Raw genomic sequence first — 26,844 nt, 5'->3', positions numbered from 1 at the left:
CGTGTGCAGATACGCATAGGATGGTAAGATAGGATGATAATACAGCCATTATTCTAGCCCAAGAGAGAACATTCTGGAGCATTATGGGCCAAGAGAGAACATTCTACTGCGTTTTGGTGCAAAGAGGAGTATTTTGGTGCGTGGGGGAGCATTTTGGTGCGTGAGGGAGCGTTTTGGTGTGTGGGGGATCATTTTGGTGCCAGAGGGAGTACTCTTGTCCTAGAAGAAGTGTTGTGACTTCTGACCCAATGAGTGTTTTGATTTAAAGGGGAGCATTCTGACCCGAAAAGGGGTAATCTAGCCCGAGAAGGGCATTCTAACCCGAGGGGGAGTATTTTAGCCCAAGTGCTATTGGGGGCTTAAGACACTTTTAAGGTAGGATGCAGAGGCGTACAATTTCCAGGAGTGAGATAGCTGCTCTCCCATCTCCCTCGGTACGTCTATGACACTAGCTTTATATCTCCCGCGGCACGGCGCGGCGCTTCTCGACAGTAGCGGGCGCGCGCCGCCCTCACGGCCGCCGCCTGCCGCCCCGCGCGCTGCGAGTGTAGAGACGCCAGGCTACATTGTAGGCCGTGCGCCGACACGCATAGGATGGTGAGAATATAATACGGTCATTATTCTAGCACGAGAGCGAGCATTATGGGCCAAGAGAGAACATTCTACTGCGTTTTGGTGCAAAGAGGAGTATTTTGGTGCGTGGTGGGAGCATTTTGGTGCGTGGGGGAGCGTTTTGGTGTGTGGGGGAGCATTTTGGCGCGTGGGGGAGCATTTTGGCGCCAGAGGGAGTACTCTTGTCCTAGAAGAAGTGTTCTGACTTCTGACCCAAGGAGTGTTTTGATTTAAAGGGGAGCATTCTGACCTGAAAAGGGGTAATCTAGCCCGAGACGGGCATTCTAACCCGAGGGGGAGTATTTTAGCACAGGTGGGAAGCATTCTGGTCTAACTGCGGACACTAGGAGGGGGGCTTAGACACTTCTAAGGTAGGATTTAGAGGCGTACAATTTCCAGGAGTGAGATAGCTGCTCCCCCATCTCCCTCGGTACGTCAATGACACTAGCTGTATTATCTCCCGCGGCACGGCGCGGCGCTTCTCGACAGTAGCGGGCGCGCGCCGCCCTCACGGCCGCCGCCTGCCGCCCCGCGCGCTGCGAGTGTCGAGACGCAAGACTACATTGTAGGCCGTGCGCCGACACGCATAGGATGGTAAGAAAGAGGATCGGGAGAAACATGGAGCATTTTGGCACGAAAGGAGCATTCTGGCACGAGATGGGAACATTCTGGCACGACAGAGAGCATTCTGGCACGAATGTTGGCCGTGCGCTGACACGCATAGGATGGTGAGACTATAATACAGGCGTCATTCTAGCACGAGAGCGAGCATTAAGAAAGAGCGTTCTACTGCGTTTTGGCGCAAGGGGGAGTATTCTGCTCCTAGAACGAGTGTTCTGTTCTGACCCAAGGAGGAGTGTTTTGACTCAAAGGGGAGCATTCGGGCCCGAGAAGGGGTAATCTAATCCGAGGGGGAGTATTTTAGCACAGGTGGGATCATTCTGTCCCAACAGAAGGCATTAGGGGGGGCTTAGACACTTCTAAAGTAGGTTACAGAATAGTCCCTCCCACTTGGTGTACTGATGGAAGGGGGCATTCTGGCCTGAAGGAGTCATTCTGGCAAGAGAGGGGGCATTCTTTCCCGAGGTGGAGTATTTAAGCTCAGGTGGGAGCAGTCTGGTCTAACTGACGGCACTCAAGACAGTTTTAAGGTAGGATGCAGGGGCGTAAAATGTCCAGGAGAGAGACAGCTGCTCTCCCGTCTCCCTCGGTACGTCAATGACACTAGCTTTATATCTCCCGCGGCACGGCGCGGCGCTTCTCGACAGTAGCGGGCGCGCGCCGCCCTCACGGCCGCCGCCTGCCGCCCCGCGCGCTGCGAGTGTAGAGACGCAAGGCTACATTGTAGACCGTGTGCAGATACGCATAGGATGGTAAGATAGGATGATAATACAGCCATTATTCTAGCCCAAGAGAGAACATTCTGGAGCATTATGGGCCAAGAGAGAACATTCTACTGCGTTTTGGTGCAAAGAGGAGTATTTTGGTGCGTGGGGGAGCATTTTGGTGCGTGAGGGAGCGTTTTGGTGTGTGGGGGATCATTTTGGTGCCAGAGGGAGTACTCTTGTCCTAGAAGAAGTGTTGTGACTTCTGACCCAATGAGTGTTTTGATTTAAAGGGGAGCATTCTGACCCGAAAAGGGGTAATCTAGCCCGAGAAGGGCATTCTAACCCGAGGGGGAGTATTTTAGCCCAAGTGCTATTGGGGGCTTAAGACACTTTTAAGGTAGGATGCAGAGGCGTACAATTTCCAGGAGTGAGATAGCTGCTCTCCCATCTCCCTCGGTACGTCTATGACACTAGCTTTATATCTCCCGCGGCACGGCGCGGCGCTTCTCGACAGTAGCGGGCGCGCGCCGCCCTCACGGCCGCCGCCTGCCGCCCCGCGCGCTGCGAGTGTAGAGACGCCAGGCTACATTGTAGGCCGTGCGCCGACACGCATAGGATGGTGAGAATATAATACGGTCATTATTCTAGCACGAGAGCGAGCATTATGGGCCAAGAGAGAACATTCTACTGCGTTTTGGTGCAAAGAGGAGTATTTTGGTGCGTGGTGGGAGCATTTTGGTGCGTGGGGGAGCGTTTTGGTGTGTGGGGGAGCATTTTGGCGCGTGGGGGAGCATTTTGGCGCCAGAGGGAGTACTCTTGTCCTAGAAGAAGTGTTCTGACTTCTGACCCAAGGAGTGTTTTGATTTAAAGGGGAGCATTCTGACCTGAAAAGGGGTAATCTAGCCCGAGACGGGCATTCTAACCCGAGGGGGAGTATTTTAGCACAGGTGGGAAGCATTCTGGTCTAACTGCGGACACTAGGAGGGGGGCTTAGACACTTCTAAGGTAGGATTTAGAGGCGTACAATTTCCAGGAGTGAGATAGCTGCTCCCCCATCTCCCTCGGTACGTCAATGACACTAGCTGTATTATCTCCCGCGGCACGGCGCGGCGCTTCTCGACAGTAGCGGGCGCGCGCCGCCCTCACGGCCGCCGCCTGCCGCCCCGCGCGCTGCGAGTGTCGAGACGCAAGACTACATTGTAGGCCGTGCGCCGACACGCATAGGATGGTAAGAAAGAGGATCGGGAGAAACATGGAGCATTTTGGCACGAAAGGAGCATTCTGGCACGAGATGGGAACATTCTGGCACGACAGAGAGCATTCTGGCACGAATGTTGGCCGTGCGCTGACACGCATAGGATGGTGAGACTATAATACAGGCGTCATTCTAGCACGAGAGCGAGCATTAAGAAAGAGCGTTCTACTGCGTTTTGGCGCAAGGGGGAGTATTCTGCTCCTAGAACGAGTGTTCTGTTCTGACCCAAGGAGGAGTGTTTTGACTCAAAGGGGAGCATTCGGGCCCGAGAAGGGGTAATCTAATCCGAGGGGGAGTATTTTAGCACAGGTGGGATCATTCTGTCCCAACAGAAGGCATTAGGGGGGGCTTAGACACTTCTAAAGTAGGTTACAGAATAGTCCCTCCCACTTGGTGTACTGATGGAAGGGGGCATTCTGGCCTGAAGGAGTCATTCTGGCAAGAGAGGGGGCATTCTTTCCCGAGGTGGAGTATTTAAGCTCAGGTGGGAGCAGTCTGGTCTAACTGACGGCACTCAAGACAGTTTTAAGGTAGGATGCAGGGGCGTAAAATGTCCAGGAGAGAGACAGCTGCTCTCCCGTCTCCCTCGGTACGTCAATGACACTAGCTTTATATCTCCCGCGGCACGGCGCGGCGCTTCTCGACAGTAGCGGGCGCGCGCCGCCCTCACGGCCGCCGCCTGCCGCCCCGCGCGCTGCGAGTGTAGAGACGCAAGGCTACATTGTAGACCGTGTGCAGATACGCATAGGATGGTAAGATAGGATGATAATACAGCCATTATTCTAGCCCAAGAGAGAACATTCTGGAGCATTATGGGCCAAGAGAGAACATTCTACTGCGTTTTGGTGCAAAGAGGAGTATTTTGGTGCGTGGGGGAGCATTTTGGTGCGTGAGGGAGCGTTTTGGTGTGTGGGGGATCATTTTGGTGCCAGAGGGAGTACTCTTGTCCTAGAAGAAGTGTTGTGACTTCTGACCCAATGAGTGTTTTGATTTAAAGGGGAGCATTCTGACCCGAAAAGGGGTAATCTAGCCCGAGAAGGGCATTCTAACCCGAGGGGGAGTATTTTAGCCCAAGTGCTATTGGGGGCTTAAGACACTTTTAAGGTAGGATGCAGAGGCGTACAATTTCCAGGAGTGAGATAGCTGCTCTCCCATCTCCCTCGGTACGTCTATGACACTAGCTTTATATCTCCCGCGGCACGGCGCGGCGCTTCTCGACAGTAGCGGGCGCGCGCCGCCCTCACGGCCGCCGCCTGCCGCCCCGCGCGCTGCGAGTGTAGAGACGCCAGGCTACATTGTAGGCCGTGCGCCGACACGCATAGGATGGTGAGAATATAATACGGTCATTATTCTAGCACGAGAGCGAGCATTATGGGCCAAGAGAGAACATTCTACTGCGTTTTGGTGCAAAGAGGAGTATTTTGGTGCGTGGTGGGAGCATTTTGGTGCGTGGGGGAGCGTTTTGGTGTGTGGGGGAGCATTTTGGCGCGTGGGGGAGCATTTTGGCGCCAGAGGGAGTACTCTTGTCCTAGAAGAAGTGTTCTGACTTCTGACCCAAGGAGTGTTTTGATTTAAAGGGGAGCATTCTGACCTGAAAAGGGGTAATCTAGCCCGAGACGGGCATTCTAACCCGAGGGGGAGTATTTTATTTATTTATTTAAAACTTATATGCACATAGAACGGTGTACATAAGGCGGACTTAATGCCTTTCGGACATTTTCTGCCAGTCAACCTTAGGGCCAAACTGAAAATAAAGTAGGCGGTATAGAATAATTACGAATTTAGAAGAAATATAATTACATAAATAACATATGAATACATACATAGACACATACATATATAATAATAGGATGGATGACAAAGGGAGACAAAAAAAAAGAGAGAAGGGAAAAAAAATGGGAAAAAAAAGGAGGTTGAACAGAAATTATGAAGATGAAACACCAGCGAGATAATGTTTGCGCACATGGAATTTAAAGGTGGACTTGCTGGGAGCCTGCCTGACGTTTTCAGGGAGACCGTTCCAAAGACGAATGGAATGTAGAAGAAAAGAGTTGGAAAGAAAACCAGTACGATGAGAAGGAGTGGAAAGAAGAAGCGTATTAGAGGAACGTAGTTGACGAGAGTGAGTCGAACTGAGGAGCGTATATTGGGATTTTAGGTAAGAAGGAGAATTTGGATTATTTAAGATTGAAAAAAGTGTTAGAAGGATTCTGACTTTTCGTCGAAAAGGTATAGGTAACCATTGAAGCTTAGACCGGAATGATGAAATGTGGTCATATTTGCGCAAGCAGAATATAAACCGGATACAGTTGTTGAGGAGCCGGTCTAGCTTATTGACATGAATTTGGTTTAGGTCAGGATAACATACATCAGCATAATCTATGACCGGAAGAATAAGGGTATGGACAAGGGAGATTTTGGTCTTAATTGGAAGGAAGTATTTCAGTCTGCAAAGGGAACGCAATGTGGCGATGACCCTCCGACTTATCTCAGATACTTGAGTTGTCCAGCTGAGGCTAGAATCTAGATAAAGACCGAGATTTTTGACGGACGAGCAGTATGGGATATCAACCCCATCAAAATTGACAGAGGTGACATCATCCATATTTAAGCGGCGAAGTTGACGCTGGCTACCCACAATTATTGCCTGGCATTTGTTGGGATTTACAGCAACCCCGTAACGACTCGACCATTTTCTGATATGTTCCAGATCGTCATTTATGTACTGTACTGCTTGATCAATTTCATCATGGTGACAATGTCGGTACAATTGAAGGTCGTCGGCGTAAAGATGGTGAGATGAGCCAATATTGTGGGTAATAGAGTTAATAAAAATAGAGAAAAGTAAAGGTGAAAGTATGCCACCCTGCGGGACACCGGTCAGAAGGTCACGCCAGTGGGAAACAGTTTTATCAATGCGTACCGCCTGTTGGCGCCCGCAGAGGTAAGAGGCGAACCAATCCATAACAACCGGTGACAAATTGTAACGGGATAGCATCGATAGGAGGACTTCATGATCAACTGTGTTGAAGGCGTTGGAAAAATCGATAAGCACCAGTAAGGTAAGTTGGCCATGCTCCATTCCCATCCTGATGTCTTCCGTTACTTTGAGTAATGCGGTGCTGGTGCTGTGACCCGGACGGAAACCGGATTGGAAAGGACTCAGAAGGTTATTGGTGAAAATGAGACTAGACAGCTGAGAATGAACAACTGCCTCCAGGGTTTTGGAAAGGAAAGGTAGTATTGATATGGGCCTAAAGTTATTTAATGTGGCAGGATTTGGAATTTTGGGAAGAGGGGTGACAAAAGCTTTGCACCAGATACGAGGAAATGTGCCAGAGGATAGGGAAAAATTTATAATGTGAGTAATGAAAGGAAGTAGGAATTCAAGGAGTATAATGATCATGGTACGGCTGATGTCATCGACGCCAACCGCTTTGGATTTTATGGAGTGGATAATTTTCCTGACCCCATCACCAGACACCGCAGAGAAAACAAATACTTCTGGAACCAAAAGAGCTGTGGAAGTTACCTCAGAGATGGTTTGTGATCTAATGAGTGGATCCAGTATGGAAGCAGAGGAAAAATGAGTATTGAGGTCATCGCCAGAGAAAGAAGAGTGGGTGAGCTTTGTAGGATTTTTACCGATACCCAGTGTTTTGAGAAACTTCCATACATCAGCTGAAGAGGCATCGATAATGTTGTCATGGATGTGACGACGTTTGGCAGATCTCACCACTTGATTGCAGCGGTTTCTAGCCGTTTTGTATTTGCTCCAGTTGATATCAGAGCGGTCACGTTTGTAGATGTGGAAGGCCCTGTCTCGACGAGTCATCGCCATACGCACACCCTTCGAGATCCATGGTGCAGGAGGACGTTTAAGTTTCACAAGCCGCAGAGGCGCGTGCACGTCGTAGAGGGTTAGTAGATTGGAGTTGAAGACGGCGACCTTGTCATCGATAGTTGTTGCAGACACAACTGGATCCCAGTCGAGTGAGGCTGCATCGCGCCTAATGGCGTCTGCATCCACCTTAGACATACTACGCATAAGCACGGTCTCTGGTTTCTGTTTGCTAGTGTGTAGCCTGTAGCTCGCGTAAACAAGATCGTGTCGTGAGAAACCTGGTGCAGGACACTGGCCATACGCAATAATACTGTCAGGTGCGGATGTGATTACAAGGTCGAGTAAGGTGTCAGGGGAATCAATATTGTGGTGGGTGGCTTGTAACGGAAGGATAGAGAGATTCAAGGAAGTGACCAATGAGGTAAGTTTGGTAGAAGAAGAGGAATTTACAAGAAGATTGGTATTGAAGTCGCCCATAATTAAGTGATGCATGTAATCCGCGGAAATCGGTTCTAAAGCAGACTCGAGCTCGGGGAGGTAGTCCACCCCAGGGGGGCAGTACACCACCCCAAGGACAGCCTTGACGCCCTTCACGTTTACTTCGATGAAAATAAACTCGCCCGTCGCACTATAGGGAGACGGTGACATACACAGCACCCTATATGGGATGTCACTACGAAGGTAGATAGCAACACCGCCACCACCTTTACCAGTGCGGTCATTCCTTATAAGAATGAAACCAGGAAGAGCGTAGGCCGCGGAGTCGAGGCAAGGTTTGAGCCAGCTCTCAGAAACGAGGACAGCATGAAGATTAGTGATGGAAAAAGATTTTATTTTAGCACAGGTGGGAAGCATTCTGGTCTAACTGCGGACACTAGGAGGGGGGCTTAGACACTTCTAAGGTAGGATTTAGAGGCGTACAATTTCCAGGAGTGAGATAGCTGCTCCCCCATCTCCCTCGGTACGTCAATGACACTAGCTGTATTATCTCCCGCGGCACGGCGCGGCGCTTCTCGACAGTAGCGGGCGCGCGCCGCCCTCACGGCCGCCGCCTGCCGCCCCGCGCGCTGCGAGTGTCGAGACGCAAGACTACATTGTAGGCCGTGCGCCGACACGCATAGGATGGTAAGAAAGAGGATCGGGAGAAACATGGAGCATTTTGGCACGAAAGGAGCATTCTGGCACGAGATGGGAACATTCTGGCACGACAGAGAGCATTCTGGCACGAATGTTGGCCGTGCGCTGACACGCATAGGATGGTGAGACTATAATACAGGCGTCATTCTAGCACGAGAGCGAGCATTAAGAAAGAGCGTTCTACTGCGTTTTGGCGCAAGGGGGAGTATTCTGCTCCTAGAACGAGTGTTCTGTTCTGACCCAAGGAGGAGTGTTTTGACTCAAAGGGGAGCATTCGGGCCCGAGAAGGGGTAATCTAATCCGAGGGGGAGTATTTTAGCACAGGTGGGATCATTCTGTCCCAACAGAAGGCATTAGGGGGGGCTTAGACACTTCTAAAGTAGGTTACAGAATAGTCCCTCCCACTTGGTGTACTGATGGAAGGGGGCATTCTGGCCTGAAGGAGTCATTCTGGCAAGAGAGGGGGCATTCTTTCCCGAGGTGGAGTATTTAAGCTCAGGTGGGAGCAGTCTGGTCTAACTGACGGCACTCAAGACAGTTTTAAGGTAGGATGCAGGGGCGTAAAATGTCCAGGAGAGAGACAGCTGCTCTCCCGTCTCCCTCGGTACGTCAATGACACTAGCTTTATATCTCCCGCGGCACGGCGCGGCGCTTCTCGACAGTAGCGGGCGCGCGCCGCCCTCACGGCCGCCGCCTGCCGCCCCGCGCGCTGCGAGTGTAGAGACGCAAGGCTACATTGTAGACCGTGTGCAGATACGCATAGGATGGTAAGATAGGATGATAATACAGCCATTATTCTAGCCCAAGAGAGAACATTCTGGAGCATTATGGGCCAAGAGAGAACATTCTACTGCGTTTTGGTGCAAAGAGGAGTATTTTGGTGCGTGGGGGAGCATTTTGGTGCGTGAGGGAGCGTTTTGGTGTGTGGGGGATCATTTTGGTGCCAGAGGGAGTACTCTTGTCCTAGAAGAAGTGTTGTGACTTCTGACCCAATGAGTGTTTTGATTTAAAGGGGAGCATTCTGACCCGAAAAGGGGTAATCTAGCCCGAGAAGGGCATTCTAACCCGAGGGGGAGTATTTTAGCCCAAGTGCTATTGGGGGCTTAAGACACTTTTAAGGTAGGATGCAGAGGCGTACAATTTCCAGGAGTGAGATAGCTGCTCTCCCATCTCCCTCGGTACGTCTATGACACTAGCTTTATATCTCCCGCGGCACGGCGCGGCGCTTCTCGACAGTAGCGGGCGCGCGCCGCCCTCACGGCCGCCGCCTGCCGCCCCGCGCGCTGCGAGTGTAGAGACGCAAGGCTACATTGTAGACCGTGTGCAGATACGCATAGGATGGTAAGACTATTAAACAGTAATTATTCTAGAACAAGAGCGAGCGTTATGGCGTAAGAGAGATCGTTCTACTGCGTTTTGGTGCGTGGGGGAGTATTTTGGTGCGTGGGGGAGTATTCTGCTCCTAGAAGGAGTGTTCTGTTTTGACCCAAGGAGGAATGTTCTGACCCAAGGAGGAGTGTTCTGACCCAAAGAGGAGTGTTCTGAGCCAAGGAGGAGTGTGTTGATTCTAAGAGAAGCATTCTGACCTGAAAAGGGGTAATCTAGCCCGAGGGGGAGTATTTTAGCACAGGTGGGAAGCATTCTGGTCTAAGTGAGGACACTAGGAGGGGGGCTTAGACACTTCTAAGGTAGGATGCAGAGGCGTAAAATTTCCAGGAGGGAGACAGCTGCTCTCCTGTCTCTCTCGGTACGTCTATGTAAGTAGCTTTATTACCTGGACGACAGGGAGTATTCTGGCCCGACAGGGGGAGTATTCTGGCCAGACAGGTAGCATTTTAGCGCAATAGAAGGCATTAGGGGGCTTAAGACACTTAAGGTACACAGAAGCGCAAAATTTCCAGGAGAGAGACAGCTGCTCTCCCATCTCCCTCGGTACGTCAATGACAGCTGTATTATCTCCCGCGGCACGGCGCGGCGCTTCTCGACAGTAGCGGGCGCGCGCCGCCCTCACGGCCGCCGCCTGCCGCCCCGCGCGCTGCGAGTGTAGAGACGCCAGGCTACATTGTAGGCCGTGCGCGGATACACATAGGATGGCGAGTCAGCCATTACTCTAACCCAAGAGAGAACATTCTGGCGTAAGAGCGAGCTTTCCAGTGCATTTTGGCGCAAAGGGGGAGTATTCTTGTCCTAGAAGGAGTGTTTTGACTCAAAGGGGAGCATTTTGGCATGACAGGGCGCATTCTGGCTCGAAGGAGAACATTCTGGCACGAAGGGGGACATTCTGGCACAAAGAGGAACATTCTGGCACGACAGGAGCATTCTGGTACGACAAGGAGCATTCTGGCATGACAGGGATCATTCTGGCACGAAAGGAGGGGTATTCTAGCCTGAGGGGGAGTATTTTAGCCCAAGTGGGAGTATTCTGGTCTTACTGAGAGCACTAGGCAGCTAGGGGGGGTTGGACACTTAAGGTAGGTAATAGACAAGTTCCAACCACTTGGTGTACTGATGGAAGGGGGCATTCTGGCCTGAAGGTGTCATTCTGGCTAGAGAGGGTGCTTTTTTGCCCGAAGTGAGCATTCTGTCCCAACAGAGGGCATTAAGGAGCTTAGACAGTTTTTAAAGTAGCATGCAGAGGCGTAAAATGTCCAGGAGGGAGACAGCTGCTCTCCCGTCTCCCTCGGTACGTCAATGAAGCTGTATTATCTCCCGCGGCACGGCGCGGCGCTTCTCGACAGTCGCGGGCGCGCGCCGCCCTCACGGCCGCCGCCTGCCGCCCCGCGCGCTGCGAGTGTAGAGACGCCAGGCTACATTGTAGGCCGTGCGCGGATACGCATAGGATGGTAAGTCTGGGGGAAGACATTCTGGCCTGAGGAGGACATTCTGACGCGAGAGGGGGAGTATTTTGACACGACAGCGGAACATTCTGGAACGAAGAGGAACATTCTGGCGCGCGACGGAGCATTCTGGCACAATGGAGGCATTCTGGCTCGAGGGCGAGTATTCTGGCACGACCGAGGAACATTCTGGCACGACAGGTAGCATTCTGGCACAAAAGTGGGAGTATTCTGGCACGACAGGCAACGTTCTGGCACGAAGGGGAGTATTCTGGCACGAGAGGGAGAGTATTCTGAGCCGAGGGGGAGCATTTTGGCACGAGAGGGAGAGTATTCTGGGCCGAGGGGGAGCATTCTGGCACAACAGGGAGAGTATTCTGGGCCGAGGGGGAGCATTCTGGCACAACAGGGAGCATTCTGGCACAACAGGGAGCATTCTGGCACGAAGGGGAGTATTCTGACACTAGGGGGAGCATTCTGACACAGCAGGGAGCATTCTGGCACAAGGGGGAGCATTATGGCGCAAGGGGGAGCATTTTGGTCCGATCGGGAGCATTCTGTTGCCCAATTGTGAGCATTCTGGTTCGAGAAACGTTCGAAAGGAGGAGCGACTTAGCCCAAGGGGGAGTATTCTGGTTCGAGGAGAGCATTCTGGCTCCAAGGGGACGCATTTGAACCAAGAAAGGGACATGCGAGTTAGGCCGGGATTTAAAGATATTGGGAGGTACAATTTCGAGGGGGGTTTTCCCCCGCTCAGTACGTCTACAAAAATACTTTTGTGAGACTGTACGAATTATTATTCTACGCCACACATGGCTAATAAATTACTTGTATTCCGCAGGCGGAGCTTTCGTTCTGGAACACGGACGACATCGACGAGCTGATCGACTTGGCGATGGACCCCCCCACTCTACCGACGCTAAGCTGAGACGCGTAGATAGTATATTGTATACATAGATAGTATATTGTATACATAGATAGTATATTAGTGACATTGTAGGCTGTAAATAAGTGCCATTTGTAATGTAAGATTGAATTTGATAAATAAATTATATCAATTTATTTTTATATTGAATTTGTGATCTTTATTTTTCCTGTGGTAGTCCCAGTTTTTATGCATTACCTAATTCATACAAAAACTTTGGGAATTTTGAATAAAAAATCGAATATCAATGCAATTCAATTATAATCAGTCTTGAAAACAACAAATACATAATATCACAATTCTAATAAAATAATTAACAATCATTTAAATTTAACATTCTACTTATATAACCTATAAGCTACAAATTAACATTTTACTTATGCATCTTATATGCTATGGCAGCACCCAAGGCTACTAAGAAAACTACGGACGCTTTGTACAGCATTGTGCGTATAACTTGGTTTTGGCCAGCAACGGAGTTGACAATAAGGTTATTCATGAGGAACACCTGGTTGCTCTCATCGATGAACGCTTGCTGCTCGTCGTCTGACATCTTCTCGGATATTTCATTCATGACTGTGCGGAAGTCATTCTTTAGCTGGCCGATGTCAACACCACTGAAGTCTGTCACTTTGTCAACGTAAGCTTCTTCAGATGTTTCTGAAATAAAATACATTGCAATTTATTATTTTGAAAATATGTATTACTATCTCAAGTTCTTGAGATTTTTCTTCTTCATTAATTATAGAATAAAGGACTATTAATTATAATCTTGGATAATCTGCTACTATTGTAATGATCATCTGAGTGACACAAATGGGTTCTGATCAAAGAATCATTGGACAGAATTTTCATTAGAATGAATATCTAAGAAGTATAATTAAAATTATCACTTCACGGGATTTATTGCAACAATAAATCTATATAAAATATCTATATAAATATTATTTACCGTTAAAATAGATATTGTTGCAATAAATCCCGTGAAGTGATAATTTTATAGTAAAAAATGCAACATAATAGTTTAAAATATTATTAAGTATAATTAACTATTTTTATCTAAATATAAGTTAAAAACGTACTTCCACCAAACATTTTTCTCTTCTTAGACAGTATCTGGCCACCGCTCAGCAATCCCAGATACAGGTGGTAAACATAAGCCATGAGCAACGTCGGATTCTCTTTCTCCAGGTCTTGCAAGTGCTCCAAATAGTTCTCCAAAGCGGCCGACTTGGGTAGCGACTGCCATTCCTCACCAAGGTAATGATTCAGGTCCGCTTCAAATGCAGATTTTCTATAATTTAATTAAAATATCATTACAATGTTGCTGTGCACATGATAGCTTATACAAACAGTAGTGATACAGATACATAAAAGAAACAAAAGATTATTGACTGGCCAAGAAAAACAGCGATTGGATGTAATCATGGTGAACAAATAGAATGCAATAAGATCAAATTGGAAACTAATAAAAAACAGAAAGAAATAAAATTATGGTAGGTAGGGTAAAGGGAACTATAAAATTCTAACCTGTAAAGTGTTTTGTGCACGAACAATCTGTTATAATCAGGCAAGTTTAACCGGTCCTTGGCATCTTCCAGAAATGCGAATATATGGTAGAACACGAAGAGTCCACCGCCCCACACTGTCTCGTCTCTAAGAGCTGGATTCATAAAATCTTGAATTAATGAAATACCTAATTCACAAAATCAGATCAGTAATCAAGTATTACTGGGCACTTAGGTACTCGGTATTTAATTTTGTTATTTTGTACTTATTTTTAAGTTTTTCACTTTTTCTATCTATAGGTGATGAGGGTAGAACATTAAATTTTTAAAGGGTACCTAATTAAATAGGGTAATAAATAGGTTAGGTATGTAAGTATGATATGTTAATGTAATTTTATTATATTTGATGCAAACACATGAACGCTTAGAGAAATTACAAAACAAAGCGTTGAATGCGAGATACTTACAAATAGCGAATTTAGCGTTAACTAGGGCATCGCTGACCGAATGGATTTTCCTCGTAGCTTTTCTCATACGTGTGGTGAACAAATCCGTTTTTCCAGACATATTTATAACTTAAACTCACACAACACGAGTTTCTTGTTCGGCAAAATTACAATTTGCAAATTTTCACAATGAATGAATCAGCTGAATTTGACAAAGGAAATATTTTATGATAACGAAACGTATGTAATATACTTTTGTTTTTGTTGTATATTAAAAGGATATTTTATTATTAATTGCTTATTATATTCCAGTATTAATTTATTTTGTTATTAAATATTGATGTAAATAAAAAAAATATTTTAATTAACTTGTTCAAAATTTGATACTGTGATAACAAAACGTAAAATTATGTGTGATGAACTGTCAGTGGTGAAATACCGTTTGTCAATGTCAAGTCGTCAAATCTGTGAAACCGTGTGTTTCTTGGCAAACCGGAAATAATTGTTTAATTAATTAAATTGACACCAAATACTATCAGTTCGCATAAAATTTATGTTCATTGATTTGTTAAACATTAAACTCTTTATTTTTTAGAGTGGATTTCATTTTAATTACTCCTGTGTGCTTCTTCAAGTATGGGCGATACACCGAAAGTAAAGGTATTTCCTGGTTTAAATTTTTCCTTATTAATTATGTATAGTTATAATAGTTTTAATTTAAATATCTTCTATATTTTTCCGTGTTAAGTACGTATATTAGAATTATTTTTTATAATAAGTACTTCTAATGACTTGTTTACAAACTGATAATGTTATCATTTTGACACACAGAACGGTACTGTTATCTAACCTCGCGCATTTGGGATTGTTAAAAATTTATTATCATGGCATTTGATTTGAAAAAAGAGGAAGAGGTCAAGGAATACATTGAGAACCTTGGCATCGAATACCGTTTCGGTTGTTACCAAGAGAAGAAGCCGCAAGTGTGTCACCTTTTGGGCGATTACTTGGAGGCTATCAAGAAAGACTTCGAGAAGGCCGCTAAAGTGTATAAAAGCAACTGTTTAGATTATAAATACGGGAAGTCATGTTTAAAATTTGGGAACTATACACTGGTGGGTCGCGGGCGAGAGAAAGGTGACGCCGCGGAAGCCCTAACCTATTTCGAGAAAGGATGTGATTTGGGTGAACCTTCAGCATGCTTGCACGCAGGGATGTTGCTGACCGCCACTGGCCCTGGAGTTAAAATTCAAAGAGATGTTCCCAAAGGTATGAATTTAACATTGGAAATCAATTTTCATCATTGTGCAATATAATGCAACAGTTAACTGGATATTGAACTACATGGCTGTATTCACCATTTGATATTTTATTCATAATATTTTAATTGAATAAATAATAACAATTATTTCTATGTTCCAGGATACAACTTCCTAAAAAAGGGATGTGATCTAAATGACGACATGTCATGCCACTACTTATTCGGGATGTACTTGACTGGTGTCCCCAAAAACGTTGCAGACTTCAACCCACACAATCCAGAGAAAAACAAAAACATAGAATATCTGATAAAGTCCGATATGAAACGGGCATTTACATTTGCAAAGAAAGCTTGTGAGCTCGGCAATATGTATGCATGTGCGAATGTCAGTATGATGTACAAAAAAGGAGAAGGCGTTGAGAAGAACCCTGACGAATCAAAAAGATATTTCCAAATCGCACAAAATCTACAAAAAGCACATGAAACCACAAAAGAAATAAAATTCCAGCAAGGTCTCGATGAGAAATAGTGTAAAATTGTAGCCATGTTTTGCATTTACTTTTAAATCAATGTTCAAAGTATTCAGTAATATATTGTGTAGATGTTGTTTACCTCAGTAAAATAAATGAGTTGTTACATAAAATTTTGTACTTTCATTATCTTTAATAGGTACCTTATTATCAATCAATATCTATTTATCTTCTCATTTCTGTTACAACTGGCCTAAAGTATGTAAATCATTATGACTTGTAAAACTTGAATTTAGATGATTGTTGATATTAATATGAAACTAATTAACTTACTTCCTCAATATGAGAGTATCTACAGCTAAAGCCCGGTCTGTGAGTCGTTGTCTGTCGCACAGTCGCGACAGCAATATAATCACGCGCGAGCGATAAGGATGGGTAGCTTGGGGTCATTGGACAAAATTCTACGTGCTCGCAGACCAGACTATACCAAATTCTTGAAAGTTTTAACATTATTTTTGATACCAAAATAGCACTTTTAATACAACTGCTTATGACGCCACAGAGTTTAGCGTCAAGCTTATGACGCCACAGAGTTTAGCGTCAAGCTTATGACGCCACAGAGTTTAGCGTCATTATTTCATTAAAAAACTACAAAATTCAAATAACAAATAAGGGTCATTCTCCAATTTCTACAACTTCAATCAAAGACAATGAGGATCAGTACTGTTGTAGAAAATGCAATAAAACTAGTATCTTCGTTAATCTTTAAGACATAAGAAAGATATATCTTTTTGAATTATCCAAATCGGACCATTACTTACGAAGATATTAAGTAATAAACATAGGCCGTTTTTGCCGCTAAAAGTCAACGTACGCAGGGCCGCGTGACGTCATTATATCCGAATCGAGCGCAGCCGGCGTACTATTGGGATGGAAAATATTTTTTTCCAGCTAAACTATCAGTTTTAAAAAAAAACTTATAATAACATTTATTCATGAAAATAAAGTAACCTATCGACCAGTAATTTTAAAAAATAAAAATTGTGAAAAATAAGTATCGCTATGTCCAAAAACCACATTTTCATAGGATTCGATGCAATGCGGAGACGCGGTTGGGGTGAGTGTAACTTAATGATTGTTTGTATTGAACATAATAATACATAATATGATGCTAATACCCAGTTTCTGGCCTGGGGAGGGGGATAAGTCATACCCAGCTTATAGCCTGGGGGGAGGGACAAGCCTTACCCAGCTTCTGGCCTTGGTGGGAGGGGGGGGGAGGCAACTCATACCCAGTTTCTGGCCTGGGGGGGGGGTAAGTCATACCCAGCTTCTGGCCGAGGGGAGTCATACCTAGCTTATGCTTATGGACTGGGGGAAGGGGCTAGCCTTACCCAGCTTCTGGCCTGGGGGAGGGGGGGGGGGGGGTCAAGTCATAACCAATTTCTGGCATGGGGGGGGGGGGTATCATACCCAGCTTCTGGCCGAAGGGGAGTCATATCCAGCTTATGCTTATGGCCTGGGGGGAGGGGCAAGCCTTACCCAGCTTCTGGCCTGGGGGGAGGGGCAAGCCTTACCCAGCTTCTGGCCTGGGGGGAGGGGGAGGGGTCAAGTCATACCCTGTTTCGGGCCTGGGAGGGGGGGGGGGGGGTAAATCATACCCAACTTCTGGCCGAGGGGGAAGTCATGCCCAGCTTATGACCTGGGGAGAGGAGGGGGGCTGGGGAGTCATACCCAGCTTCTAGGCTAAGATCAAATAGATTTCCAGGAGGGAGCAGCTGTCCTTTCCTGCAGCAGCTGGCCCGCCCATGGGAACGGCGAATAAATAGGTAGGTACGTAGGTTTAACTCAGAAAAACTAAATAACAGGTAGGTATTGCGTGTACATCGAAATGATCTTCATAGCAATGTCTTGTAGCCTAGGCAGAGTGTATCTGCCTCTGCTATACCTTATTGTTAGAAGTAAATAAATTAATACTTATACATTTTTATATTTTACTTGGAAGAAGATATGACTCTAACAACACTTATGAACACTTTATTTGAATAAATCGCCAAATATACCACCGCGGAGACCCCAATCGCGTCTCTGCGTACTATTGAATCGTATGAGCGTATGAATTTTTTGCGTTATTTTTCACAATTTCTATTTTTTAAAATTACCTATCGATAGCTTACTTTATTCTGATGAATAAATGTCATTACAAGTTTTTCTCTAAAACTGACAGTTTGGCGAGTAAAAAATATTTTCTATCCACGCAGTACGCGGCAGCGTTCGGATCGGATATAGTGACGTCATCGTCCCCGCGCCGGGCGGTCAGGGAACTTTTTTAGTAATTTGGCCATAACTTCGTCAATTTTTGTCGTAGAACAAAAATTTTTGGACTGTGTATTAAGGATTTCTTAGCCCTATAAATCTGCATTCACAGCTAAAAATCGAAATGATCCTCATTGAATTCAGATCGGCATAATTGGCGGGTCCGGGTTCGATGACCCCACGCTGTTCGAGGACCAGACGGAGCTGGAGGTGACCACTCCGTTCGGGAAGCCCTCAGACGTCCTCATCCAAGGGCAGATCAAGGGAGTGCCGTGTGTGCTGCTGGCCAGACACGGGAGGAAGCATCAGTTCCAACCGAGGTAAAAGACAACAATAATTCATTAATAAATCGTAAAATTTGTAAAAACAATGTGCATTTACTTATGCAGATTGCACACCAAGAGCTGTGCTAACGTGTCTATGTATGTATTCATATTATTATGTTATTATTTATAATCTTATTTAGCTATCTATAATTTTGTACCGCCTACGATATTCTCAGTTTGACCCTAAGGTTGACTGGAGGAAGATGTCATTGTTGTTTATCTTCGCTCACACAACTGACGTTCGAATACAAGCAATCTAGGTAGTCATATCGCTTTGAAGCCATCTCTTCCAGACAACCCACATTGTTGCTAAAAATAAACGAAAGTAAGTCATTCAAAGAACAAGGCTCTATCACACAAACCCTTTACCTACGACCCAAGGCATATACATACAGGGTGTCTTAATCCACGCAATAAGTAACTACCACTGCCAATGCCAAATCTTACCATCATACTTAAATCCCTGAAATCAATTTTGTTATTTTCCAGCGACGTGAACTACCGCGCCAACATCTGGGCTCTGAAGCAAGCAGGATGCTCGCACGTGCTCGCCACCACCGCCACCGGCTCACTGGTCGAGGACTACCGGCCGGGCGACCTCGTGATACTTGACGATTTCATTGACAGGTAACTAAAGATGTGACTCACTATTATATAGCCCTTGGTGTTTTTTATGTGACAGGAGGCAAGCGAGCAGACGGATCAACTGATGGTAAGTGATTACCGTCGCCCATAGACACCCTCAGTCTCAAAGGCGTTACAGGTGCGTTGCCGGCCTTTAAGGTGAAGATACGCTATCTTCTTGAAAGCTTGCAGGTCGTATCCGTCCGGAAACACCGCAGACGACAGTCCATTCCACAGTTTCTTTACGAGAATGAATCGGAAATGACGAGATCCGTAAACGAACTAAAGTCGTTGACATAAACCAGTGTTTTTCAACCTGTGGGTCGCGACCCCCTAGGGCAGTGGTTCCCAAACTTATTTAGTCTACTGCCCACTTTGAAAATAAATTATTTTTAGCGCCCCCCATTTTTGCAGTCAAGAGTCGAGCTCAGTCGATGTCTAAGAGTCCTCCTAGTAGATGACGCCTCCCAAGCCTCTACACAACGTCCCGATTTTTTTTCTGGGTCTCTTACCGCCCCCCTTTAAGCCTGCAGCGCCCACAAGGGGGCGTTATCGCCCACTTTGGGAAAGACTGCCCTAGGGGGTCGCGAGAGGTCGTAAAAACTACCTCAGTAAAAAAGCCATAGAAGTTTACAAGCTAGATTTATCAGAAATCTAATTATGCAAATGCATAAATGTTGTATAGATTGAAGAATTCGGTCCCTACAACATCTTTGTAAAAGGCATGAAAAAAAAAGCGAACAGTCGGGGGGGTCGCAAAATTTTTGTTCATGCTAGGGGGGTGGCGTCATGAAAAAGGTTGAAAAACACTGACATAAACATAGCCCGACGGATTACCAAGCTAAGTGCTTAAGTGGCAATGAGCAAGGCACGTAGTACGCAGACTGTCGGCCAATAGGGCAGCATGGTTCTTGAATGGAGGGCCACGAACGGAAAGCGCAGCGTGGGAGATCTACCCACCCGCCTCATAAAGGTAACAGCATGGCGTTAGATGCAGGTCCCACCGGTCAATATGGCAATCATTGAGGTTAGGGTTAGGCCTAAGTTCAGTAGTGAACTAGTACAGAAATGATGATAATGATGATGAAATATCTGAGTGCGAACGAAACATATCCCGCGTTTTACGTTTTGTCCGCACTTTTACTTTGTCATGTCAATCCGATTTCGACATCTTTGGGCTAATAATTGTCACCTCTAAAATAAGATTTAAATTCGTCACGTAATTTCCAGGACCTGGGGCCGCAAGTGCACGTTCTTCGACCGGACTGAGGGCGGGCCGAAGGGCGTCTGTCACCTGCCCATGCGGCCGGCCTACTGCTCGCGCGCGCGGGAGGCGCTGCTGAAGGCCGCGCGCTCCAAGCACTACCGATGCCACGAGACTGGTACTGCTGTCGTTATACAGGGGCCTAGGTGAGTCGAATGATGTTCTTTTGTTTGAACCAAGTCAAATTCTTTTGTTTCAAACAATGATTAAGCAATTACTCTATAGAGTGTTGCGGCATTTGTTTTTGCACTTTTTGTAGGGACCTACTTGGTTGTCGTTGTCGAATGTTGATGGTCTTTTGTTTAGGCTAAATCATTCAAGCAGGCGCGCACACGTCACCGCGGTGCGACACCGCTATTGTTACCGCGTTTAGACACTACGCTGCACTAGATGGATGGATCCTTCCTTACACACAACGCTGCCGCTGCTGCGGTATAGTGTGTAAACACCTAATTATGTCGTCACAGGTGCGACACCGCTATTGTTACCGCGTTTAGACACTACGCTGCACTAGATGGATGGATCCTTCCTTACACACAACGCTGCCGCTGCTGCGGTATAGTGTGTAAACACCTAATTATGTCGAATATTGATATTCTTCTGTTTGATCTGTCACTCTATAATGTAAAGGTCAAGGCACAGCACACAGATATCAGAGAGATACGTTGTGCCACTAAGTATACGTTGTGACTAAGGTATATCGAATGTCCCTTTTCTTTTGTTTCTTTGCTCTTAAACTCCCCCAATTCGGCCAGTACTATTACCGCGAGCTTAGTATGGCCATGGTCCTATACATTCTTCGTCGCGGCGTCTGTCACCTGCCCATGCGGCCGGCCTACTGCGGGCGCGCGCGGGAGGCCCTGCTGAAGGCCGCGCGCTCCAAGAACTACAGGTGCCACGAGTCCGGCACCGCTGTCGTCATACAGGGGCCTAGGTATGTGATGATGTTCTTCTGTTTTTTGGTCTTGATTACTCGCGATTCGGCCAGATAATCGCGAGGTTGGTATAGCTGTAATCTAGGACGTGAGTCCGAATAGCTGCGTAATGCGGAGCGCAGCTGTTGCAGACTGTTTCTATCTACAAGTGAGGAGCTAAGTAGCGGAACGAAGCAAAAAGGATGTGGAGCGGAGACTGTTATTATTACATACATACACGGAGCTAGGCCGCGAACACGTGACGAGTTGGAATTCGCTGCCTGCTGCTGTATTTCCTGAACACTATAATCCGGGCGTTTTCAAGACGAGAGTGAATAGGCACTTACAGGGCAGATATGTACCTACCATCCTAGACTGCATCTCACTTAACACCAGGTGCGATTGCGATCAAATTTATTTTTAAACTATGCAGCTCGTAACTCCCTGTTTACTAAAGAGAAGCGGAGATTTTATGCAATTCTATTGGTGAATCAATCATATAGTCCAAACTCCGGTGACGATCACTTCACATTATACAATTATTTTCGCAGATTTTCAAGTCGCGCCGAAAGCTTGATGCACCGGCAATGGGGCGGGCATCTGGTCAACATGACTTCGGTACCAGAGGTACGTATCACCTACCTTGTTCATGACACATCAATACCACCTTGATTAGTACCTACTTAGTCTAGCTAATCATTTTAATATCTTAGCTATTTTTAGAAATTAAAAAAAAAATGTGCATATTTTTTCCAAAATACTCGTACTTACCTATCTGTCCCAAACATGTACGTATTATGTACGTAAATAACAAATTGATCTGAATCTTTCAGGTGGTCCTGGCGAAGGAAGCAGGCCTCAGCTACGCGGCAGTCGCACTCGTCACCGACTACGACTGCTGGCGGGAGAACGAAGCTTCGGTGAGTATTCATTTAAACATCGTTTACGTCGTAAGCTAAACATTAGAACCTGAATCGTGAGTTCTGGGTGCGAGTACAACTCAAATAGCTAATAATGAAAATTATGCTGTAGTAGAATCGGGCTGAGGAGCGAAGAAATGTGGCGAATAATCAGTCAGATTTCGTTCTGTCAATTTCATTCAGTCTGAATGAAATCTGATTGGTTAGTAGGTAATCAAAACATTTCTCCGCTCCTGGTGGAAATCGGGCCTTATGGGCGTGGCAATTTGAAGAACCCACGAGGCGAGTAGTGGGCGCTAAAGTGTATGGAAGTATATAGGGGCCACCGCCGCATCATTGATACGGGGCCCCACGCTACAGATGCCCTTAGGGCCGTTTGGGGCCTCCTAACAAATTACTGATACAGGACCCTGAATCTGAGTCATTTAGTTCAAAATTGGTAAACGCCACTGGAAAACCAGGGTGCCTTTTTAAGTATCAAACAAAAATAATTAATCCTACTGATGAAATGGTTCCAGGTGTCGGTGAACGAAGTGATGGAAATGTTCGGGAAAAACGTTAAGAAAGCAGCTGACGTCATCATAGATGCGGTACAAATACTGGCCGCTGAGACTGACCTGGCCTATTTGGATGAGCTTAAGGTAATAAACTCATTAACCTTTTTAAAGCTTGATCTTTCGACCTGAGTCATTAAAGTTCAAAATACTGTGGCAATTGCCCGACTGCTTTTTCTGATGATTAAATAATAAAGCCGTTAAAAAGTCAGAAATTTAGCCTCAAACCAAAGAAAGATATAAAAACATCCTTTAGGTGTAGCTACACACTAACATCTCATCCTTCAAATATTTACTTCTCGTCAAATTAGAATATCTATTTACTCCAACAATAAAGGGACATAAGTACTGCAAAAAACTAAACCTCTCTTTTTCTTTACAGGAACAAGTGTCCTCTGCCATTATGTTAAAAGATTAAAATATTCCATATAAGATTAAATAACATATTAATATAAGTATAAATGACGAAAACTACTTTAAAAGTACCATTTCTCTGCAATATTTTTGAAATAAAACAATATTTACATACCATTTGCATCATTTATTTATTCCTTAAAATCCACATACAAAACGATCATGTTACTCTTAAAATTATCGCACACATAAACCTAGCCTTTTACTGATTGTATTTATTTACTTACTTAATATAAAGGTTTACGTATCTCATTCAAATGTTGTGCATTAATTGATCTATCTGGTTAAAATGTTCGAAAGATCCTTAACCTAGCTTATGCTACACAATTAAAATTACTCCACTCCCAAAATGCTTCACTGCGATGCGTCTCGGCCTGTAACGGAGAACAATACTTTTCAATTTCATAGAAACAGGGCTAGGGTGAGTTAATGTAGATCAATACTGTTGTGGAAAATTCAATGAAACTAGTATCTACGTTAATCTTTATGGCGTAAGAATGATATATCTTTTTGAATTATCCAAATCGGACCATTACTTCCGAAGATATTAAGTAATAAACATAGGCTGTTTTTGCCGCTAACAGTCAACGTATGCTGGGCCGCGTGACGTCACTATATCGGAACCGAGCGCAGCCGGCGTACTATGTTGATGGAAAATATTTTTTTCCAGCCAAAGTATCACTTTTAGAGAAAAACTTTTAATGACATTTATCAGCACGTGCAAGGCCGCTTCTCTCCCCAAACCTATGTTAGGCTACCGTCCCCCAGAAACGCCCTAGGCCGGCCGAGGTCCGAGCCCCACTCGGGGGCGCCCTGAGGCTCGTTGCTTAAATTTTGAGTTTGAGAGCCATCTGCGCTCATCTATTGTCCGGTGAAGCTGAAAAAGCCGCTCACGGCTATCAGCAAGGTCTATCCGAAAAAAAAACTGGACCAGTAAGAAGGGTGCTTACCTTCAACTTCCGTGTCAGAAGCCGATCGTCTTCCCCCCTAGTTCTTGGGCCAGTGTCTCACCTGCGCTAGGTGTCCCCTAGTTCTTGGGCCAGGGGTTGCGCGCGTGCTGGCCGGGGATCATGTCGAGCAGGTACTGCCGCTGCGCCTCGGCCACGCGCCGCATCTCTAGTGTCTCACCTGCGCTAGGTGTCCCCTAGTTCTTGGGCCAGGGGTTGCGGGCGTGCTGGCCGGGGATCATGTCGAGCAGGTACTGCCGCTGCGCCTCGGCCACGCGCCGCATCTCTAGTGTCTCACCTGCGCTAGGTGTCCCCTAGTTCTTGGGCCAGGGGTTGCGGGCGTGCTGGCCGGGGATCATGTCGAGCAGGTACTGCCGCTGCGCCTCGGCCACGCGCCGCATCTCTAGTGTCTCACCTGCGCTAGGTGTCCCCTAGTTCTTGGGCCAGGGGTTGCGGGCGTGCTGGCCGGGGATCATGTCGAGCAGGTACTGCCGCTGCGCCTCGGCCACGCGCCGCATCTCTAGTGTCTCACCTGCGCTAGGTGTCCCCTAGTTCTTGGGCCAGGGGTTGCGGGCGTGCTGGCCGGGGATCATGTCGAGCAGGTACTGCCGCTGCGCCTCGGCCACGCGCCGCATCTCTAGTGTCTCACCTGCGCTAGGTGTCCCCTAGTTCTTGGGCCAGGGGTTGCGGGCGTGCTGGCCGGGGATCATGTCGAGCAGGTACTGCCGCTGCGCCTCGGCCACGCGTTGCATCTCTGCCGCCATGGCCGCGCTGCTGCCGCTGCTGCTGCCCTTGCCCGCTGGAAGCAACCACGCAATTTTGTATACCCATTATACACTATACAAGAATGCATGGTAAATTCAGTGAACTGCTCCTGAATCGAATGTACCTGCTACTGCTATTTCTATTTATTTATATTAACCGGCAGACAGTGGTGACTGAGTTTGTTGCGGCGCTTCTTCTCAGCACTTGCCAAATGTTGGTCTCGAAGCGCTGGTAGGGTAAAAAGATTATGAGACATGTAGAGGCTCCTTAAGAGCAAAATGACGATTTGTAAGAACTATTTATTAGTCTAAACAAATAAAGAAATTTTGACTTTGACTTTGAAGGAAACAATTCATCTTTTTCATTAGGCCTACGGAAGTTTCGGATGTTGCCATCCCTCGTACGAGCGACGGTGACAGTTTCCGGGGAGTTGCTGGGCTGTTCTTGTACATTTGCATCGAATCGTAACCGCCGTATCCGCTTCAGTCCAGAAGCTTGAAAACATCAGTTTCGGAGATATGACATCTCCCTGTATCACCCCTCGTTGCAACTGGATGGGTTTCGAGTCCTGATCCTGGAGGCGGATTAACATTATGGCGTTTTCGTACAAGCCCTTCAACGCTTCGATGTATCTAGTCAATTTGGCACCGTTGGAGAGATTGTAGCACTGCCCAGGTCTCGATCGAATCAAAGGCCTTTCACAAACAAATCCGTGGTCGCCATTCAAGAAATTTTCTGTCCCAACGAGTATCAATTCTTCTAGCTATGTTACCCGCCCATTGTCACTTAAATATACCCATAGGTCTCACCTTAAAACTTCGATTATGACCTGTAATTGCCTAAAAAATTTAAAGATGATTTCCTTCCCAAAACATCAGTATAATAATACACTCGCGAGCAAAAATATGGAATCACCCTATTTATTCCGAGCGATCATAAGAACTAAATGACTAATAGAAGATCAATAAAAATGGTACCATTTTAAAGGTGATATTATAAACTTTAAATTGATACCATAGATACATACAATACATAGTCATTCAGTTCTTAAGACCGCTCGGAACACAAAGAGGTGATTCCATACTTTTGCTCGTAAGTATATAACAAAACACGCAACTTACATCGTTTCCCAAGCGCAGACGCTTGCGCCATGGCCAGCTGGTAGGTGTACAACAGCGGCGAAAACTGCATCATGGCCGCCGCCGCCGCCGCCGGCGACATCCCGCCGGAACCGCCCGCGCCGCTCAGACCTAAGTTAATATTGGATCTTACGACAAGGCGATAAGATTCAGTATACACCACTAAATTTTTATCACCGAAAAAAAAATTCTGGGTAATGAGTTATTGATACTGATCCTATTTATGCAAAAAAAAAGTTAAATAAAGGTACTCAAAATTTCATCCTAAAATTGGTAATTTATGGACACACGCGTCGCTAGCACTATTTACGTAAGATAATGTAATAATTATTAGAACTCAACATGGTCTAAGTTAGCTAAGTATGTAATAATAACACTGGAAGCGTGGTCGAGGCCTGATCGGGGCAATGTGCGAGCGCGTACGACTATTCTAGCGAGCAGCGGAGTGACCCAGCTGTGACGCGTAAAATACGGACTAAAGAAAATTTTATAAAAAAATGAACTTTATGAAAAACATATCTTTTTCTTTTGCTTTAAATTTTTCACACGTTTCTACATAAACTGTTAAAAAATTTTCGGTGATAAAAATTTTGTGGTGTAGTTCGCGCAATGAAAGTTGAGGTGAACACTCTCACGCTGATGTAATATTTGAATACAAATCAGTCAGAATAAGTAAGACGTCAGTGCGACAGATACAAATCTTTGTTTATGTGATTGCCTCGACTCTTGATGCGCGACTTATACGTAAATACTTTTTTTTTTTCATATTGCCACTTCCTGGAGTGATCATAATTTATTTGTCATTCTAGTAATTTACTAGAATGACAAATAAATTATGTACAGACGATGGCACATAGACTTAATACAAGTACTGTGGCGTCTTTGCAATAAGTGCTGCCAGCTAAAAAATATTATAGTGCGGATGTGATGTCGCCTGTACAAAACTTAGATTAAATACTCGTATTTAAGCTAGTTTCAGAGAGAATCAGAGTAATAGAATATAACATAGTGTAGCATGAGCTTTATGCAAATGGTACC

The 26,844-nt window shown here is 45.9% G+C and overlaps 4 protein-coding genes across 7 annotated transcripts in view; 2 read left to right on the top strand and 2 right to left on the bottom strand.

Moving 5' to 3' along the window:
- Nucleotides 1–12,088, top strand: part of LOC135083389 (uncharacterized) — a 95,550-nt gene extending 83,462 nt beyond the window's left edge. Inside the window, exon 70 of the mRNA XM_063978131.1 lies at nt 11,855–12,088. Within this exon, the coding sequence (XP_063834201.1) occupies nt 11,855–11,941 (87 nt within the window). The 3' untranslated portion in view covers nt 11,942–12,088. The remainder of the gene's footprint in view (nt 1–11,854) is intronic.
- A 94-nt stretch (nt 12,089–12,182) lies between these two features.
- LOC135083483 (uncharacterized) lies at nt 12,183–14,104 on the bottom strand. Its single transcript, XM_063978222.1, has 4 exons — nt 13,914–14,104; nt 13,469–13,601; nt 13,021–13,232; nt 12,183–12,598 (listed from the first exon to the last, which is right to left on the bottom strand). The coding sequence occupies exons 1-4, from the start codon at nt 14,011–14,013 to the stop codon at nt 12,312–12,314; spliced, it is 732 nt and encodes a 243-aa protein (XP_063834292.1). The 5' UTR covers nt 14,014–14,104; the 3' UTR covers nt 12,183–12,311.
- Nucleotides 14,105–14,338: 234 nt separating this feature from the next.
- On the top strand, nt 14,339–23,072 carry LOC135083362 (S-methyl-5'-thioadenosine phosphorylase-like). 2 transcript variants are annotated; one of them, XM_063978099.1, is made up of 8 exons: nt 14,339–14,552; nt 18,084–18,259; nt 18,755–18,892; nt 20,120–20,299; nt 21,619–21,694; nt 21,901–21,987; nt 22,506–22,628; nt 22,924–23,072. In XM_063978099.1, exons 1-8 carry the CDS (start codon nt 14,529–14,531, stop codon nt 22,957–22,959), a joined length of 840 nt encoding a protein of 279 aa, XP_063834169.1. In that variant the 5' UTR covers nt 14,339–14,528; the 3' UTR covers nt 22,960–23,072. The 2 variants fall into 2 exon arrangements, with proteins under 2 accessions (XP_063834169.1, XP_063834170.1); XM_063978100.1 differs by lacking the exons at nt 18,084–18,259; nt 18,755–18,892; nt 20,120–20,299; ... (2 more) ...; nt 22,506–22,628; nt 22,924–23,072 and adding exons at nt 14,724–15,161; nt 15,315–15,796.
- Nucleotides 23,062–26,844, bottom strand: part of LOC135083358 (transcriptional repressor p66-alpha-like) — a 27,989-nt gene continuing 24,206 nt past the window's right edge. For all 3 annotated transcript variants that reach the window (XM_063978094.1, XM_063978093.1, XM_063978095.1), the window contains 3 exons: nt 25,789–25,917; nt 24,084–24,701; nt 23,062–23,329 (listed from right to left, as the gene is read on the bottom strand). In XM_063978094.1, the coding sequence (XP_063834164.1) occupies nt 24,568–24,701; nt 25,789–25,917 (263 nt within the window). In that variant the 3' untranslated portion in view covers nt 23,062–23,329; nt 24,084–24,567. The remainder of the gene's footprint in view (nt 23,330–24,083; nt 24,702–25,788; nt 25,918–26,844) is intronic.

Source organism: Ostrinia nubilalis, chromosome 23 (genome assembly GCF_963855985.1).
Source record: "Ostrinia nubilalis chromosome 23, ilOstNubi1.1, whole genome shotgun sequence".
Classification (NCBI taxonomy): Eukaryota; Metazoa; Arthropoda; class Insecta; order Lepidoptera; family Crambidae; genus Ostrinia; species Ostrinia nubilalis.
This window is presented reverse-complemented; position numbering and strand designations above follow the sequence as displayed.

Coding starts and splice junctions, on each gene's coding strand:
- LOC135083483 (XM_063978222.1), bottom strand. CDS start 14,013: ATGTCTGGAAAAACGGATTTGTTCACCACACGTATGAGAAAAGCTACG. Junction 13,602..13,913: donor TAACGCTAAATTCGCTATTT/GTAAGTATCTCG, acceptor TTATGAATCCAG/CTCTTAGAGACGAGACAGTG. Junction 12,599..13,020: donor GAGAAAAATGTTTGGTGGAA/GTACGTTTTTAA, acceptor ATTTTATTTCAG/AAACATCTGAAGAAGCTTAC.
- LOC135083362 (XM_063978099.1), top strand. CDS start 14,529: ATGGGCGATACACCGAAAGTAAAG. Junction 18,893..20,119: donor CTTGACGATTTCATTGACAG/GTAACTAAAGAT, acceptor CGTAATTTCCAG/GACCTGGGGCCGCAAGTGCA. Junction 21,988..22,505: donor GGCGGGAGAACGAAGCTTCG/GTGAGTATTCAT, acceptor AAATGGTTCCAG/GTGTCGGTGAACGAAGTGAT.